Source organism: Cyanistes caeruleus, chromosome 18 (assembly GCF_971803275.1).
Source record: "Cyanistes caeruleus chromosome 18, bCyaCae1.hap1.1, whole genome shotgun sequence".
Taxonomy (NCBI): Eukaryota; Metazoa; Chordata; class Aves; order Passeriformes; family Paridae; genus Cyanistes; species Cyanistes caeruleus.
The window spans coordinates 5559744-5575505 of NC_141718.1; the positions used below are offsets into that span (position 1 = coordinate 5559744).

At 39.6% G+C, this 15762-nt stretch overlaps 1 protein-coding gene across 17 annotated transcripts in view; it reads left to right on the forward strand.

Annotated features, from left to right (window-relative positions):
* The window catches only part of LOC111936489 (E1A-binding protein p400), a 46886-nt gene that overhangs the window by 24627 nt on the left and 6497 nt on the right, over window positions 1–15762 (forward strand). For 6 of the 17 annotated variants that reach the window (XM_086856524.1, XM_086856525.1, XM_086856529.1 and 3 more), the window contains 26 exons: window positions 177–341; window positions 1159–1326; window positions 2549–2628; window positions 3318–3616; window positions 4053–4255; window positions 4354–4523; window positions 4744–4940; window positions 5428–5539; window positions 6037–6180; window positions 6485–6643; window positions 6877–6960; window positions 7521–7652; window positions 7773–7817; window positions 7925–8078; window positions 8496–8734; window positions 9245–9418; window positions 9663–9710; window positions 10729–10865; window positions 11359–11415; window positions 11525–11603; window positions 12162–12362; window positions 13383–13428; window positions 13515–13624; window positions 14226–14430; window positions 14924–15087; window positions 15461–15667. In XM_086856524.1, coding sequence (XP_086712650.1) covers window positions 177–341; window positions 1159–1326; window positions 2549–2628; window positions 3318–3616; window positions 4053–4255; window positions 4354–4523; window positions 4744–4940; window positions 5428–5539; window positions 6037–6180; window positions 6485–6643; window positions 6877–6960; window positions 7521–7652; window positions 7773–7817; window positions 7925–8078; window positions 8496–8734; window positions 9245–9418; window positions 9663–9710; window positions 10729–10865; window positions 11359–11415; window positions 11525–11603; window positions 12162–12362; window positions 13383–13428; window positions 13515–13624; window positions 14226–14430; window positions 14924–15087; window positions 15461–15667 — 3779 coding nt within the window. Of the gene's footprint in view, window positions 1–176; window positions 342–1158; window positions 1327–2536; window positions 2629–3317; window positions 3617–4052; window positions 4256–4353; window positions 4524–4743; window positions 4941–5427; window positions 5540–6036; window positions 6181–6484; window positions 6644–6876; window positions 6961–7520; window positions 7653–7772; window positions 7818–7924; window positions 8079–8495; window positions 8735–9244; window positions 9419–9662; window positions 9711–10728; window positions 10866–11358; window positions 11416–11524; window positions 11604–12161; window positions 12363–13382; window positions 13429–13514; window positions 13625–14225; window positions 14431–14923; window positions 15088–15460; window positions 15668–15762 lie in introns of all 17 variants that reach the window. The other 11 variants (XM_086856521.1, XM_086856523.1, XM_086856528.1 and 8 more) reach the window with 4 other exon arrangements.

The window sequence follows — 15762 nt, forward strand, 5'->3', positions numbered from 1 at the left end:
ACAAATATAGAAAGCAATACCTGCTTAACTTCTATATGACACTTTTGATGCACTAAGTATAATTATGCATGGAAGGCGCTTCAGCACCAGTTTACTAACCAAAATGTAGAACTGTGAATATTGAACAACTCGCCTCCTACTTTGGTTTTTTTAATGCCTGTTTCCCTCCTTAACAGGTGGTGAGGTAGTAAAAATAGCTCAGCTGGCTTCTATAGCAGGAGCACAAGGCAGGATCGCTCAGCCAGAGACCCCAGTGACTCTGCAGTTCCAAGGGAACAAGTTCACTTTGTCACACAGTCAGCTCCGCCAGCTCACTGCAGGGCAGCCCCTGCAGCTACAAGGTACTTATTTCAAAACAGGCAGTTTTCCATTATTCAGAATGCTCATGTTTTAATATGGGCACCACGTTCCTTGTTGCTGGAGATTTTTCCATCCCCAGTGCTCATGCTGTCCTGCTCTTCCTATTTTCTGTGAGCCAAGGTAGCTCTGGCTTGAAAAATAAATGCCTATCAAATGAAAGACATGGTTACTTTCTTTTTCTGTATTGTGTTTCAAAAATGTTACTTGATTTGTTTTCACACCCATGCAGTGCAGCTGAAGTAAGGTGAGGCATTATTTGATATAAACTCCCTGCTGAGCAGAAACAGAAAAACTGAGAACATTCGTGGTTTGTTCTGAAATTGTGTAAATCATACTTCAAGATTGGCATGCATCTGAATTTTGGCACAACTATTGCCCTGAGCTGAATGTTCTACCTACAATATATTTTGTTCTCAAATCTCCCTTGCTGGTGGTATGTATTTCCAAATTTAGGAGAGTAGACATATCTTGATTCTTTGTGGCCAACAAAATAAATAGAGGGAATGTTAAGTGAAGATTTTTCGTTTGATTGGATTTTGTCCAAATTCTGTATAAATACCTAGAATAGAATGATACCCCTATGACATGAAACTCCTCTTCAGCTGTGAATACTTGGGTGTTTCCCTCATTTTTTGGCAGATTGTTGTAATCAACATGTCCAGTAAAATTTAACATCGTAAAATTTAACGTCGTTTGAAGCAATAATGATCAGCTTGCAACACTAATAGATTTTGCTAGAGAACTCTTACTCTTTTCCAGTCTCTCCACCCTAATGTGTGTTAAAATCCTCCACTGCAGGAAGTGTCCTTCAGATTGTGTCAGCCCCTGGGCAGCAGTACCTGAGGCCTCAGGGCCCCGTGGTCATGCAGACAGTTTCCCAAGCAGGAGCTGTGCAGAATGCCCTGAACGCTTTGGGAAACCAGCACCAGGCAGGTGTCCCAACTTCCACTGCAGTCACACAGCAAGGTGGGTTTTCCAGCCTGAGGAAATGTCTCTGTCTAAATATTCAATTGCTAAAAGCACATTTGTATATAATTCTAAATTGTTGCAGGTCATAATTCTGCAAGTTGAGTGCAGAAGTGGGTAAACCATAAGGCAAATCCTGCAAGTTTGTATTGGTGTGTGCTGGAGTTTTAAGAAAATTTTTAATACAAACTTGGGAGAGCATGTAACTTAATAATAGTTTGGGTTTTTTTACCAGTTTTACCTTTGGTCAGTTTTTTTTTTTTTTTTTTTGGAAAGAACTAAATTTGGAATAATTTTGTTAATTTTTGCAAAGAAAAATCAAGTGTGATAATTTTTTGTACTGGCAGAGAATGTCCAGTGATTCTCTCCATTTTTCCGCATTGATTTTGCTTTTATCTAATTTCTTTCACTTCTGTAGCTGATCAAGCTACAGTTTTCCATGTGCCTCTGCAAATGTTTCTTAGGTATTTGGTGCCTTGCTGTAAATGTGATCAGTTCTTTGCTTAAAAACACAACCAAGATGTTGATCAAAAATAATGGAGAAATTAATGCATTTACAACAAAACAGCAGTTTATTAAATGAAGATAAATATAACACTTGGAGTTTGTTCCCTGAAAATGGCCATCTGCTGTAATTTTCTTGGGATATAAAAACACATTCCTTTAAAATGGTGTGATGTTCTTACAGTGTAGTAAACTGTCGGGGTAAACATCTGCTAGCAGTTAAAATCACAAGAATGCTACTGAGATTCCATCATATGATTTCACCAATTTGTAGATACATTCAGTTGATGTGTTTTCTGAAAAATTCTAGATTATTTGTTCAAGATAGGCTAAAACAATCTTTTCCTGCATTAGAACATTTTCTGTTTTCTATTGTGTTCTTTATTAACATTTTCTAAATGTCAACATGTATTGCATCATACATGACATTTTGAATGAAGTACAAATGCAGCACACTGCTTTGCTTTGTAAAACAAAGTAAAATTCTGTTGATCTGTCTTGGATTTTTGTGAGAACAGTTAGTGTAAATATCTGTCAAAGGTCTGAGGTATAACAAAGTACAAATTTGCAATACTTTATGGACATTTTGACTGAAAATTTGTCTGCAGCAATGACCTGTTACAGCTATGAAATGTCTACTTATTGAAAATAATAAAGAGACCAATTTTCAGATGAATAAATATATAAACACAAGGTTTATCCTCAGTTTGTATTCCAGGTAGAGCTACAGTTACTAACTTGCCATCTGGTGACATGGGAGCAGTGTTAAAACCAGCACCTTTGCATGGACAGTCACAGGTATTCAATTTTTATTTTCTTGTGGAAACACAACTTTTCAGAATCAATAATAAGTCTGTGTAATAGTTGAAAGCTATAATTTTCAAAGTTGGAATTAATTAGGAACTTTGATGATTACAGAGTAGGTAAATATCCCAACTTCTGTCCATATTTCAGGTTGACAGATCTGATGCATTTGCATTTGTAATCCATAGATAAAATAATCTGGTGTATAAAAGCAGCTGACAGCTTTCTTGTGCTGTGATAGACAGGTTCTTGTAACTGTAATATATTTTAATTATGTAGTAATGCGTACATAAAGAAATTGTGTGGGTTTTTTGTGTTTTGAACATAATGGCAATTGGGAAAATTTTTATAGATTTCTAATCTTAACAAGGTTTTAGAAAAGATACTCAAGCAACTTACAAAGCATAGGGGAACATCAAGAATATATCAAAAGCTATGAAAATGTACCTTTAAAAAGCAAGAAGATAGTAAACTAAGGTAGAATTGACTCTTTAATATGAACTGAATTCAGGTATAGTCTTCAGATTTTATCTGAAATGTATACCTTTAATAATGGTCTAAGTAATAGTTCTACTCTAGGCTCTATACTCTGATCCTGATAGTTCCATTCTAAAGAACCTCAGATCCCTCATTTATTGTGATGAGCAGCAAATGTTGTTTTTATTCACCTTCTCTTGGCAAAGGAGACGTATGAGGAGAAGAACCGGCTCTTGAAGGAGCGCCTGGACAGGATCTTCTCCGGCAACGAGCGCCGCTGCCTGCGGGCCCCGATGTACGGCCGGGATGTGCTGAGTGCTTGCTGCCTGGCTGGGGACAGAAAGGCCTCCCAGCTGCCTTCCAGTGAGGGCAACAGCTGGAGGTGGGCTGGCTTTGTCAACTGCTGCCTTTCCTCAAGTGCCTCCGGAGGCCCAAGTAACCCCTTGCGGGAAATGATCCTGGGTTTGGTTCAGCAACAGGAATCTCTAAAGGATCTTGTTAACAGGTAATGTGTGACTCTGCCTAATAAACCTTTATACATCTAGTTATTTTTAAAACACTTTACAAAAAGGCTTAAAACCTTGTTTATGTTGGTGAGCTTATTTGGTTTAGACTGGTTTATTTAGCAGTAAATCATGTGCAGCGTGGAAGTAAAAATAAGTCACTTCTGATTCCTTTGGATCATCATAAATAAGTGTTTTCAGTGCCTCTTTCCTAATTTCAAGCCCAAGTTCAGCTGGCTATATTTAGGCTTACATTCTTATGCTTTAGATTTACTTGAATAGGTTGTGCTTGGACCCAACTAACGAGTTAAGACCCAGAGATGCAGGCAGAGGCTCGTTTAGCCAAGCCTGACTTTTATTGCTGTACTGTGATTATTGATGACCATTTTGTGTGTACCTTTTTAAATGGGTATTGCCTTGTTTTGATGCTTCTTGCAGGGCTCTCTTCGTGTTGCCCACTGCAGTTGCTGCTCCCCCATGTTTCTATGTAGCAAATCCTCCCCCTTCATACAGTCACAGACTGAAACTCCTTAAGCACAGCCTGAGGCAGAGGGCAGCTCCACACTTGCATCAGTTGCAACAGCTGACAACTCCTCACTTGCTGCAGTTCCCTGACCTCCGGCTGGTGCAGTATGACTCAGGTAAAGGACATTTGCTGGGAAGATTTCAGTAATTTCCTCTATCACATTCATGGAATTGCTATATAAAACAATTATTGGTTTTTCTGTTTGAATTATAGGAAAATTAGAAGCTCTTGCTGTCTTGCTTCAGAAGTTGAAATCTGAAGGGCGCCGTGTACTGATTTTGTCACAGATGATTCTGATGCTGGACATACTGGAATTGTTCCTGAATTTCCATTTCCTCACCTTTGTGAGGATTGATGAATATGCCAACCAGGAACAACGGCAGGTAAGTGTTCCCTACCAGCTTCCCACTGGTACAGCAATATGTGCTGCCCAGGCTTTTATACACTACAGCAGGGAAAGGAAATTTGCCTCCTTTTGTGCTCAGTTTGAAACACTTGACGTGTTTTTATCCATTTTTTTTTATTAGGCTATAGTGAATTTGGTTTGGTATTTTATTTTGGTGTATGGTTTATTTAGTCCTTGCTTTTATTCTGTTTATGTAGGAGCTGATGAAAATTTTCAACAGGGACAAGCGCATTTTCTGTGCCATCCTCTCCTCTCACAGCCGTTCCACGGGAGTCAATCTTGTCGAGGCAGACACTGTTGTGTTCTATGACAATGATCTGAACCCAGTGATGGATGCAAAAGCTCAGGAATGGTGTGACAGAATTGGGAGATGTAAAGATATCCATATATACAGGTGATGGTGACAGTCAACATCTGCTCTTTAACATGTTTTGATGTCAGGTTAGTTCAGATAGTGCTGCCCTGTATGATCTGGAATAAAGTGGAAACAGTGCTGAAAACCACCTCCCTTCAATAAAAAAGATGCCAAGATATCCTATGAAAAAATGTGAGGGTTTCACAGAAAGTGTAATAAATGAATCATATCTGCATGGGTTTTGTCTCTTGGTGTACATGGAATTTTTATGGAATCCTTTTCATTGTTGATTTTTGGTTAGGTTTGTTTTGTTTTTTTATTATATAAACTATTAAAAGAAAACTCTAAAGTAAAGGTGGTAGTATGTTTATTTCTGGGCCTGCACCATAACTAAAAAAACTCCCATATGCTACCACATTTTAAGTATTTAGTGGTATTCTCTAAGGACAGTTTGTCTTTTTGTTTCTGAAAGCTGGTTTGGAAATTACTTACCAGATTTCTACTTTTTTTCCTTTTTGTTTTTTAGGCTTGTCAGTGGTAATTCTGTAGAAGAGAAACTCTTGAAAAATGGCACAAAGGACTTGATCAGAGAAGTAGCTGCTCAGGGAAATGACTATTCAATGGCCTTTTTAACCCAGGTAAGTTAATATTCAGAATGTATTGAAATAGCCATTTTGCAGTATTTAATAAACTCAAGCATCTGTGTTGGAGTGTTTAATAGCAGTTTAATAGAAGTCTGGCTGGGCTAGAATTAATAAAGAAGCATATTGGATTTCATGATTGCTTGAACTCTCAGTGTTGGGGCCACATTCTTTGAAATATTGTCCATCTGTTTTGTTCTGTTATTTGAATAATGATGCACAGACATCACCCATGACATAATATATTGTGTTTTCTTCACCCTGCTGCAAAATTTTGCAGAGCTTGTAAGGATGAAGGTCTCAACAGCTTTAAAAATGTGAAATAAGTTTGGATATTTAGAGAGATAGGCTCTGAATTGCTGCTCTCAAGATACACGAGACAGTGACTGCTCTGGTGAAGCCAGACTATCCTGGCTGGTGCTCCTGATATTGAAAACAAATAGAATGCTCCCAAAAATTGAATGCATTTCTCTTTTTTCCTTCTATTTACCAAGCAAACAATTCAGGAATTGTTTGAGGTTCATTCTCCTATGGAGGATTCTGGATTTAGAGTGAAAGCAGAAGAATTTGTAGTACTTTCTCAAGAGCCGTCTCCAGCAGAAAATATTTCACCTAAAGTTGCAAGACCATTCATAGAGGTAATAATTAACACACACATTAAAAATACAGCTATGCAACATTGGTTTTAAAAAGCTGCCTAATCCCACTTCATTTGGGTAAATTTGGTCAGTCTCTTTTTCTGGTAGTTTTATGCTCTTTTGTCTTTTGCTTTGTGACAAAACTTCCAAAAGCCCAAAGCTGAGTTTTATAATTTCTGGGACGGTTTCTCTTGCTACAGAAGAGACTTAGGAAATTTTGTGTTGCATTTCAGTGAACTCCTTATGGAGTTTCTTTCCATATTTTTGAAGTCTTATTTATTTTTAAAATACATCTTTCTGAAAGGCCCTCAATAGCATTGAACGAGAGGATGAAGAGTCAAATGATCACATACAAGAAACGGGATCTGAGTCTAGCATTGAACCTTTAATCTCAGAGCTCTGCGAGTCAAAATACAATGAAGAGCCCTCACAGCTGCAGGAGTTAGTTGCTGTTGTGGATCAGGTACAGTGACTTCCCTTGAATATCTAGCTAAAAAGTAATGTTTAGTTCAAATGTTTCAATTTCTTTGCAGTCTGACCTTAAAGCAGCTTTGTTGTTTCTCCCATTAAATGGAAGAGAGGTCTCCTACCGATTTAAAAAGTTAAGATGAGTTTTAAGGAGAGCTTTGATACTTCATGTAACATTTCTTTTATTATCCTCAAAGTAACATTTTTTCCCTTTGATACTTCCCTCAGCTGACTCCAATTGAGAAATACGCTTTGAATTACCTGGAGCTCTTCCACGGTTCAGTTGATGACAATGAGCCACGGTTGAGTGAGGTAAAACAAATCTTTCTTTTCCATGTTATTCTGTCACAGAACAACATTTATTATATTTTCAATATGAAATAGAAGTTTCTCCAATGATGTGGAATATATTGTAGGCATTTCTGTGATCTTTTCTTGCTATACCTTATGAGCAGCAGTGTCTTACAGAGAGCTCATTATTTTGGGATTCTCTGGTTTAAGCAGGTGTCAGTTTTTAATTTCCTTTTTATAAAATGGGAATTGCTTTCAGCCCAGCTCAGCAAATATTTGTTGTACTCCATTGATAGCGGGGAAAAAATTTCATTAATTTCAGTGAGCTTGTGTTCTGGTTGTCTTCACTGTTTAACTGAAATTCTTTGATTGCTTTATATTGATGCTTTAAAAACCCTCAACAAAGACCAAGAAATATCTTCTAAATGATTGTGAAAGTACATATTAAGAAATTGCTATAAGATTCCTGTGTTTGAATATGTCAAAGTTCAAGGCATTTATCCATGAAATTACAAGTTGATGACTTCTAATCCAGTGTCTGTTACTGTATAAAATTTCTAAAGAATCTGACTTTAATCTAGGTGGAACTGAAAACAGCAAAGAAAGCCTGGGAAGTCCAGCACATGAAGAAATTAAAGGAAAGAGAGCAAAAAATGCTTTGGGAGGATGAAGAGGAACTTCTAACCTACACTCGAGAGGATGCGTACAACAAAGTAATTGCTCATTAGTCTTCTTTTTCTAAATAGTTGTTTCTTAACAGGTACTCTGAGCATACCTTTACCCTTCAGGTTTCAGTTGGATCATCTGAATTATGTTCTCTTTTTGCTGTGTAGGAATATGTTTATGAAGGTCCAGATGGACAAACTGAAATTATGCCAGTAAGTAAAAGTAACACCTGTCAGCCTAAACAGGCTTTTTATTTTATGAAACATAAAGATTAGTGGGGAGTTAACACTGCAGTAATTACAAACTTTATTCTGTGCAGCTCTGGACTCCTCCTACTCCACCTCAGGATGACAATGATATCTACATAGATTCTGTTATGTGCCTGATGTATGATACCACCCCTATTCCAGAATCAAAATTGCCTCCAGTGTACGTCAGGAAGGAGCGTAAACGACACAAAACAGATCCCTCTGGTGAGTGCATACTCAAAACTGTTCTAAGATTTATTGCTGAAAGTTTAAAAAATCAGGGGGGTTATCGTATCTTCAATATGTCTGGTCCAGTAAAGATCAAATTTGCATGTTTGAAGGGATGAAAATTCTTGTCTCACCATGGCCTTGAAACAGTAGAATCATTGGAAGGCCCAATTCTTACAGTGTGTCTTTAGATATAAATGTGTTCTTAAAAGGACAGTTCTGGAAAGCAGACATTCTACTTTGTCAGTTAGGACAGGGCTGGTCTTACTCTATAACAGGCTCTGTTAAGTTCCTGACTGCTTTTCAGTGGCAGTGGGGAATACCCTGAACATGTATCAGCATTTTGAGGCTGTAGGCAGAGGAATCAAAAAATGACAGTATCTACCAATAATGCTTTATTTTTGGTCCTAGCAGCAGGTAGAAAGAAGAAGCAGCGTCATGGGGAGACAGTTATCCCACCTCGTTCACTCTTCGATCGAGCAACTCCCGGAATGCTGAAAATGCGGCGAGAGGGCAAGGAGCAAAAGAAGAACATCTTGTTGAAGCAACAGACACAGTTTGCAAAGCCTTTGCCAACTCTTGTCAAACCAGCTACTGAGGCTGGACAGGATAATCCAGAGTGGTTGATCAGCGAAGACTGGGCACTTCTGCAGGTCAGATGATACCTGCAGCTTCTGCTGTCATTATGTTTTTATTCCTGCACTTTATCTCTTCCAACGTTATTTCTAATTCTTAATGGCATTTTGCTGTCATAACCTGGAACAAATTACCTGTCATTTGTGCTCCTCTAAGGAGAAATTAAAGGTTAAACTACAAAATGTATTGTTAAGCCCTATTGTTATTTTAGAAGCCACTTACTGTTATTCAGATTAGTTGTGCTGGCAGGACACTGGATAATGCAGCTAAGGTTCTTCCCACCTTCAAGGGGAGAGCAGCACTTAAATAGCAGCTCTCTGTCCCTCTCATACCAACTGTTCCCCTGCACATCTGTCAGCATTAAGGCACCTAATGCTTATTTATTCTCTGTGACTGTAGCTGAACACAGAGCCTTAGCCCTGAGCTGTCCCCTGTAGTAACGGTGTGTGGGCAGACACAGGTAAGGGAAGGTTTGGAGGATGGCAACGATTTGTCACCTGATGCATTTGTCCCTTTCTCTGTTGCAGGCAGTGAAGCAGCTGCTGGAGCTTCCTTTAAACCTTGCTGTTGTGTCGCCAGCACACACTCCCAACTGGGACCTGGTCAGTGATGTTGTTAACTCCTGCAGCAGAGTCTATCGCTCGCCCAAGCAGTGCCGCAGCCGATACGAGAATGTCATAATCCCACGGGAGGAAGGAAAGGTGAGTTCACCTGGAATGATGCGTCTTTTTTTTACCTTAAGTTGTAGAGTTTTTTTTCCTTATCTCCATAAACACTTGTTTTTTGTTAAACGTTTCAACAGTGTAAATAAATAACTTTTAAAAGATCTTTTTAAATTATTCTCATCAGGATTTCCACTTATTTTATGTGATTTCTTTGAAAAGAAAAAGCACCTGAACAAAATCTTCCACAAAAGATCATCTAACTTTCCTTCTTATTTTACAGCTAATGTACGAAGCTAATCCTAAAAAGAAGACAAAAAGTATTTATAAGGTGTGCATTGGTATTCTTTCAAAATCAAATCTAGACACTGTGGTATTTAGCAGCAATGGAGGTGGGCAGATAATTCATATGAGATCCATGTTGAGTGTTACTTGAGTTCTGAAACATTAATTAAAATTCCAAATTTATTTTTCCTTTCTTTGTTGATACAGTGGATTGACACCAGACTTCAGCTTTTGGATTTGATAGATAAATTTTAGATCATGCAAGAAGTTTGTGATTTCACTTAAACTGCCACTTTGGTGGCATTTTTCCACCAAACCACCACCATGTATCTTATCCTGATGGTATTTAAGATCTGTAAGAATGAACTTCATGCTAGAGTCTAAGTGGATTACAAATACATAGTGAATTTGATGCCTGAAACACCTTGTAGTAAATGAGGATGATAGGATGCTACAGAAACAAACACAAATTCCATGACTGTGAACACCTTCCTCCAAACCACACAGCAATTTAGCGACAGAGTTGGGTAGAGAATCCAGAACTTCTGGGTGTAGTCCCATTCTCTGACTGCTAAGGAGGTTTGTCCCTGACTGGCAGTTTCTGCTTAGGAGAAACCAAATGTTAGACTGGCATGGTGTGTGGATGTTAACCTAGCTTTGTTGGGAGAGCAGTGCAGTGATGGTTTTGTTTTATTATCTTACGTGTGCGCTATGCATAACTATAAACTAATGGGCTCTTGGTTTGGGTAATGAATTAAACTTGCAAAATCTAAACTAAAGCAAAGATTCTTTCTCAAATTAGAGTTTGCCATTTTGTATGTCCCCAAGTGCTGATGCCAGTGTGACCGTGAGAACTGCTCCTTATTTTGCTCTTTCTTTATATATTTCCCGTAGAGTTTTGTGTGACAGTAAGTTATCAGTGACACGAGGCAGGAACCAGTCTGTGATAGATATGTTGGAGAGTGCTTTTAAATAATCTACGAGCGCGCCTTGTGTTTAAACATAGACAAAATGCCCTGTTGGGTGAGTTTGCAATTGAAAGTTGGTTTGTTTTCTTTTTTTAGACTAAAAACAGTCGCCCACTTCGTACCAATCAGATCTATGCTCAAGATGAGGGTGCAACCCACACACAGCTTTATACTAATCATTTTGAGATGATGAAAATGATTGCAGGGAAAAGAAGTCCACCTATCAAACCTCTGTAAGTTTACCTGGGATCATTTCATCTCCTGGAAGCTCTGTTTTGAATGGCTCTCAAAACACAGTTATTCTACACTCTGTGTCCCTGTTCTTGATCTCTCTCTCTGTGTTGTTACTAGAAACACCTCCATATTTCATGTGTTTGGGTTTCACTGCAGGAATTAGCTCTTTGTCATTAAGAGCAGAACTGCACTCAGTAGGAGCTTTTATAATCTACCTTATATCTATCCATTTGCCTGAATTGTAAACAATTTGCTGTCTATGCTGCTTAGTAGTACATTATTTTCCGTGTATCTTCCTGCAGTTTTTCTTTATTTATTTAGTATTTACTCTGAGTCTTTCTTAAATGTCTATCTGTATGCAGGCTCCAGTACTGGCAGGAATATCATGGAAACTTCACCAAAACTGCAGTGCTATATGCTGAAATATGTGAAATGAAATACTGTTTTTAAGGTTTTTTCTGCCTCCAGTAATACAATTTTGCTCAATTTCAGACTTGGCATGAATCCTTTCCAGAAGAATCCAAAGCACGCATCAGTGCTTGCAGAAAGGTGAGAACTCCCTATCTTGAAGGAGTTATAAGTTGCATAAAAGTGCTCATTGCTCTTTTGTTAAGGTTTCATTTATTTCTAAATATTGTGTGTTTTGTCTTATTTCTAGTGGAATCAACTATGATAAGCCCCTCCCTCCAATTCAAGTCGCATCCCTCCGAGCAGAGCGCATTGCCAAAGAGAAAAAGGTATGGTCCCATCTCTGCTGCACAAATGACTGCAGTAATTAAAAAATTAGGCAACAGATGAGGTAGGAGCAAAACTGTCTCCTGGGAGAAGTTTAACAGTACACTGGATGTTATGAGCAGCTGCACATTGTTCATGTACAGGGGTTTAGATAACCAAGGCCCAAAGTGGGACCTTTCCTTGGGCTTCTGCTCACACTCAGACCCTTTAGACAATGAAGAACATATTTTTTCAAAAGATACTAAAATGTGTAAAAATGCTGTTTAATTTTGGAGCATTCTGTAACCTCCTTTCTTATGTTCCTCAGAAAGAACTGCTTGTCCTTGCTTGTGGATGATAAGTTGCTTGTTGTGCTATGCTCTAAGCCATAAAACCATGAGTACAGCTTGTAGTTTGAAGTGAGTCAAGTTGTGTAACTTGGACTTGAAGAGTCAAGGCATCTTTGTGGGCTGTCTCTGGTCAGAATTAAAGAGGTTTTATCTCTTGCTTTATTTTGTTTAAAAGAAAACACATCTTGTTTGTTCCATGCTTGAAGATTGAAGGTGTCCCTTGCCTTGCAGGCGCTGGCGGAGCAGCAGAGGGCCCAGCAGCAGACGGGCCCCCAGCCCCAGCAGCCCCAGGCGGGCCAGCAGCCCCCCCAGCAGCCCCCCGTGCAGCAGGCCCAGCCACAGCCACAGCCACAGCCACAGGCACAGGTAGTTCAGCAGCCACAGGCAGTGGTGCAGACTGCAGTCACTACTGTGGCCAACACAGCAGTATTGGTAAGAAAGGGAGAGCTCCGTGTCTCTGATGTAGTAACTTCAGTTCTTCTGTGTGTGCTGTATTTGTGTCCTGTTTTCTCTGGAGAGAGAATTTTAAGTCAGTATAGTGAGATCAGAGATACTTCTTGTTTGCTTTCTCTGGTTATACTGGGTATCTTTTGGTTCCCTGATTTATTAAGACTTCATACCATTGTAGACAATAGCTCTTGGCATTCTGAGGTAGAAAAACACCATGCAAAGATGGCATTTCCTTTTTCACTTTTGACTTTAATTAATTTAATTAAACATTTAATGAATGTTGAGTGAGTAGATGTCAACGAGAAGTATTTGTACAGAGACCTTGCAGAATACAGAGAATAGAAGAGAATGTAGCTGTAAGAACTACTCAGTTAATGAGCTTAAAAACCAAAGATTCATTAACTTTGCAAGGCAAGTGAATTGATGCATCCTACAGGAAATACCATGGTGCTTTTACTGCAAATTTGTGCAAGGTTCTCATGTTTTCCTAAATCTAGTCTGAAAGAATCTGGTGACTGGTCTGTGGCTTTTGTATTTAGAGCTAATCCAGTTTGTGTAATAATGTGTGCAGGCAGTGGTGGATTTATTTTGCTTGTTGAAGAGCAAGAGTACAAGAGCTTTTCCAGAAAGACACAGAGGATGTGTTCTCACCCACAAGCATTACTGTGTATGAAGTGCTCAGTGATTTTCCTGTATGAGTGGTTGTCTGTGGTGTACCAGAGTAAGGTATTGACCCCTTCTTCTGCTAACAGGGATGTCCAGTGACCAGGGTTTACCACACACTTGGCTGGTCTACAGTGGCTCATAAGTGAGGCAGAATCCTGATACATGTATGCATTAGTTGCTGTGATCTGTAGAGTCCATGGACAACTGCAGAAATCTCTGTGTGTTCCATTGCTTTTTTCTTATTTTGTCGCTTCTGGAATACAGCATTGTGTTAAGCAATGCTCAGTTTTCTTTTATTGTTTTTCTGAACTGTTACCTTAATTGTCTTCTAATTAGGCAGGCACCATCAAAACAGCAGTGACGGGGACGAGCATCCAGACTGGTAAGGAGACTTTATAATTGGGCATAGGAGGTGATGAGATACTGGGATTTTCACTTTCAGAATCTCACATTTAATCCTGCTTTCAGCTACAGTGAGTGGAAATGTGATTGTGAACACTGTTGCTGGGGTCCCTGCCGCTACCTTCCAGCCCATCAATAAGCGTCTGGCCTCACCTGTTATACCTGGGACGCTGACTGTGAGTAGATCCTGTCACTAGTTGTGTCCCTGGACACCTGGGTTGCATGTTTTATCAGCATACCTTTAGCTTTTTCCATGTTGTGAGAAATCCTGCTTCTTGAAAACATCATGTGCATCTTGGAGTTCTTTTTCAAACCTCTCTCACCAAAACATCAGAACACACTGGAATGGTTCATCAGAAAAAAATGTTTAATACTGGTAAAAATAGTTCATAGGCAAGTGCTGCTAAGAGCAATGTATTATGTCATTAACATTTTCAGCCTGTAACTATTTTGTGCTTTATTAATTACGATCTTTATTATTATGTTAATGGTTTAATACTATGGAATATAAAGCAAAATATTGAAAGGTACTAAAGTCAAATGTCTGTAATAGAGCGAAGGGTTTGGTGATCAGCATGTTGGAAAAAGATATAACCACATGCTGATTTTCAGATGCATCCAAACAGATGCATTAGACAGATTATTTGGGGCTTTTTTCCTTCTGCATTTTTCATGCTTGTTTTTAAAATTACCTAGAGGGCAGTGCCACGTGCAGAAGGTTCCATAGCTGTATGTGAGGGGTGGGAACGGAGCAGTGATGGCTGTGTTCCCTTGCAGACCTCGGGAGGCACCGCCACTGCCCAGGTGGTTCACAGCCAGCCCCGAGCGGCCGCGGCGCCGGCGGCGTCCAGCGAGCTGGTGACCATCGCCTCCACCCAGGGCGTGCGTGCTGTGACCTCAGTGACAGCTTCTGCTGTGGTCACCACCAACCTCACGCCTGTGCAGACCCAGACAAGGTCTCTGGTGACCCAGGTTACACCAGGTAATGATCCTGTGTTCAGGGACTTCTTCCAGCAGTGCATAAAGGGCCCCAGAATTCCTATAGATCCAGCACCAAAGGCTCAAAATATAGGAAGTCTGGGACACAATTAAAATAGGCTGTGATTTTTAACTTGCTTTATTGTTGGTGCTCAGATTACATTTTTCTCCAGTATTTCTGGATGAAGTATGGCAATAGGGAGCTTGGCCCCTAGGCATTGCAATTTAAAAGTATTATGAATAATCTAGCAGTAAAACATTAGAATTGACTGTCTTGACTAAAAACCATTGTGAAGAAAGGTGCTTGTATTTTATGATCTACTCTGCTTTTACATCATGCTCATGATAATGTGTTCTTACATGTAGTAAATCCACAAAGTGTGCTGGAGCAGAAAAATAAGCATTTAACAGCTTGACTTGTCAGGTGAAATGAATGAATTAAACTGAATCTTAAAAAGTATATCATCTGAACGTTTTGTTTTTTTCTTTATTCACAGCTACACCAACAGTCCAGCTGTCAGGCAAAACCATCACCCCTGCTCACTTCCAGCTTCTGAGACAACAGCAGCAGCAGGCTGCTCAGGTGCAAGTCCCACAGATCCAGGCTCAGGCACAAGCCCAGTCTCCAGCTCAAATAAAAACTGTAGGAAAATTGTCACAGGTGAGGAAATGCTCATGAAGTGTTAGCACATAATGTAGCACATTGCTGTCATTACTGTAAGCTTCCTTAGCAGTGTGTGTTGTGTCCTGTTTTCTTGGGCTAGAGTGAGATGTATTTCTCTCTTCAATTTCATCCTACTAAAATTTCATGCAGGCAGTGAGTCTGACAGTGCTTTCAATAGTAGAGTAGGGCAGGATGGAAAGCATTTATTGTTGCTCACTGGAAGCCATTGTGTGAAAGAATTACATTTTAGATACTCGATCTTAGCTCTAGTCTGGTACAGAATGTTTCTCCTTTTAAGCTTTGGATTCACCTCCATTTTTCTCCTGTAACATAAACCATTGGAAATGATGGAAGTGTTTGATTTTTGCAGGAGCAGCTGATCAAGTTGCAGAAGCAGAAGCTGCAGCTCCCGCAGCAGCAGGCAGCACAGCAGACACAGCAAGGGGCACAGCAGCAAACAGCACAAGTGCAAGTGCAGCAGCAGCAGCAAACTCAGCAGCTCACTGCTGTGACAGCCCCTCGTCCTGGTGCAGTGCTCACGGGCACTACGGTCACCAACCTGCAAGTGGCACGCCTGGTGAGTGGGCTTTGGCTTGGCAAGGTCTCAAACATTTCACTCTTGGCTGGTTTAAATGAACTGGGTCTTGATCATTCACATTCACAAGTGCTCTT